The sequence below is a fragment of the Entamoeba dispar genome, genomic scaffold (genome assembly GCF_000209125.1).
Source record: "Entamoeba dispar SAW760 scf_1105229459663 genomic scaffold, whole genome shotgun sequence".
NCBI lineage: Eukaryota > Evosea > Mastigamoebida > Endamoebidae > Entamoeba > Entamoeba dispar.
In genome coordinates this window covers 1-1410 of record NW_001853805.1, presented here as the reverse complement: position 1 = coordinate 1410, position 1410 = coordinate 1, and the positions used below count along the sequence as shown (strand labels likewise).

The window sequence follows — 1410 nt, the reverse complement described above, 5'->3', positions numbered from 1 at the left end:
ATATTCATCACTTATACATGATAAACATGTTTTTATTCCATATGAATCTATTTGACATTCTCCACAATTATTTCCACATTGTGTACAAATGCTTCCATTATAATAATATCCATATTCACAAATTACTATTGAACTAATTATTTTTGAATGTTCAATATATGAACAATTTGTTCCAAAATACCCATTACCAATATCACAACTTTCACAAGTATTATTATTTTGACACATTATACATCCTTCTTTACATTTAGTACAAATACCATTTATATTATAATATCCAAGAGGACATTTATAACAAATATCTCCTTTAAAATAATTACATGGTTCTTTATATAATATACATTTTTTATTTTGAAGTTGATAACCATTATAACATAAAATACATTCATTTGAATTACAATATTGACAATGTTCAGAGCATTTATTACATTTATTCTTTTCTCTATCAATATAATATCTTTCATTACACTGAAAACATTTTCCATTATTTGTATAATGCATACATTCTTCAACTTTACCACTTAAACATTCATTATTTTTCATTAAATAACGACAAACTGCACAATATATTTTATTATTTTCAATTACTACAACTTTACATAAACCGTTTTGAGATAAACTAACAGACCTAGATTGAATATGTATATCATATCCAAAATGTAATTCACAAAATAGAATAGCAGTTCCCTTAATATGAATATTTAAAATATTATTATTATCACCAATTAGTTTAAATAAAATAGAATTATTATTTCCATTTATTTGAATATCTTGTTCTAATATAATAACAAGTTCTTTATTTTGAGAATATAAAATACTATTATATTGATTATAAATTTGATTATATTCTTCATTTTGTTTTATATAATATTCTTTAGAATTAATTAATAATGTTTTATTTACATTTTTATCATTATTACAAGGACATGAATAATCAATATTTCCATTTGAATTTAAATATATTGATCCACCAATATAGTTACAAATTTTATTATCAAGATGAAGTGAAGAACATGGTGATTCTGTCATATTTCCAATAATAATAACTTGATTATCACACATATATTTAAATTGATTTTCTAATGAAACTACAATACTTGGTCTTTTCTTAGTTTCAAGAAAAGCTACTGGATGAGAACGAGGACTAATAACTGGAATTTTTTGAATAATTAAAGGTTTAGAACTTCTTTGAATATCAAGAATAAGTAAGAAATTATCAGTACTTTGTAATATTGAATTAATTGCAATAGAAATAATTTGTTCATTAATTATTAATGGTTGTGTTACTGATAATATATTAAAATTAATCATTCCTTTTTTTATCGTTACCGAACGTGCTGTTATATCTATCATATAAATACTACTACACTCATTAATAATTAAATCAAATATACTTGTAATAGCACAATA

At 21.7% G+C, this 1410-nt stretch overlaps 1 protein-coding gene across 1 annotated transcript, besides 2 other annotated features; it reads right to left on the bottom strand.

Moving 5' to 3' along the window:
* EDI_152740 (uncharacterized protein) lies at nt 1-1353 on the bottom strand (the record flags this gene model as incomplete). The annotated part of the gene is made up of 1 exon (XM_001736004.1): nt 1-1353. A coding segment is annotated over one exon (1353 nt), but the record flags the coding sequence as incomplete, so codon positions are not given.
* Nucleotides 689-719: a sequence feature (AT_rich).
* Nucleotides 807-919: a sequence feature (AT_rich).
* Nucleotides 1354-1410: the final 57 nt, after the last annotated feature.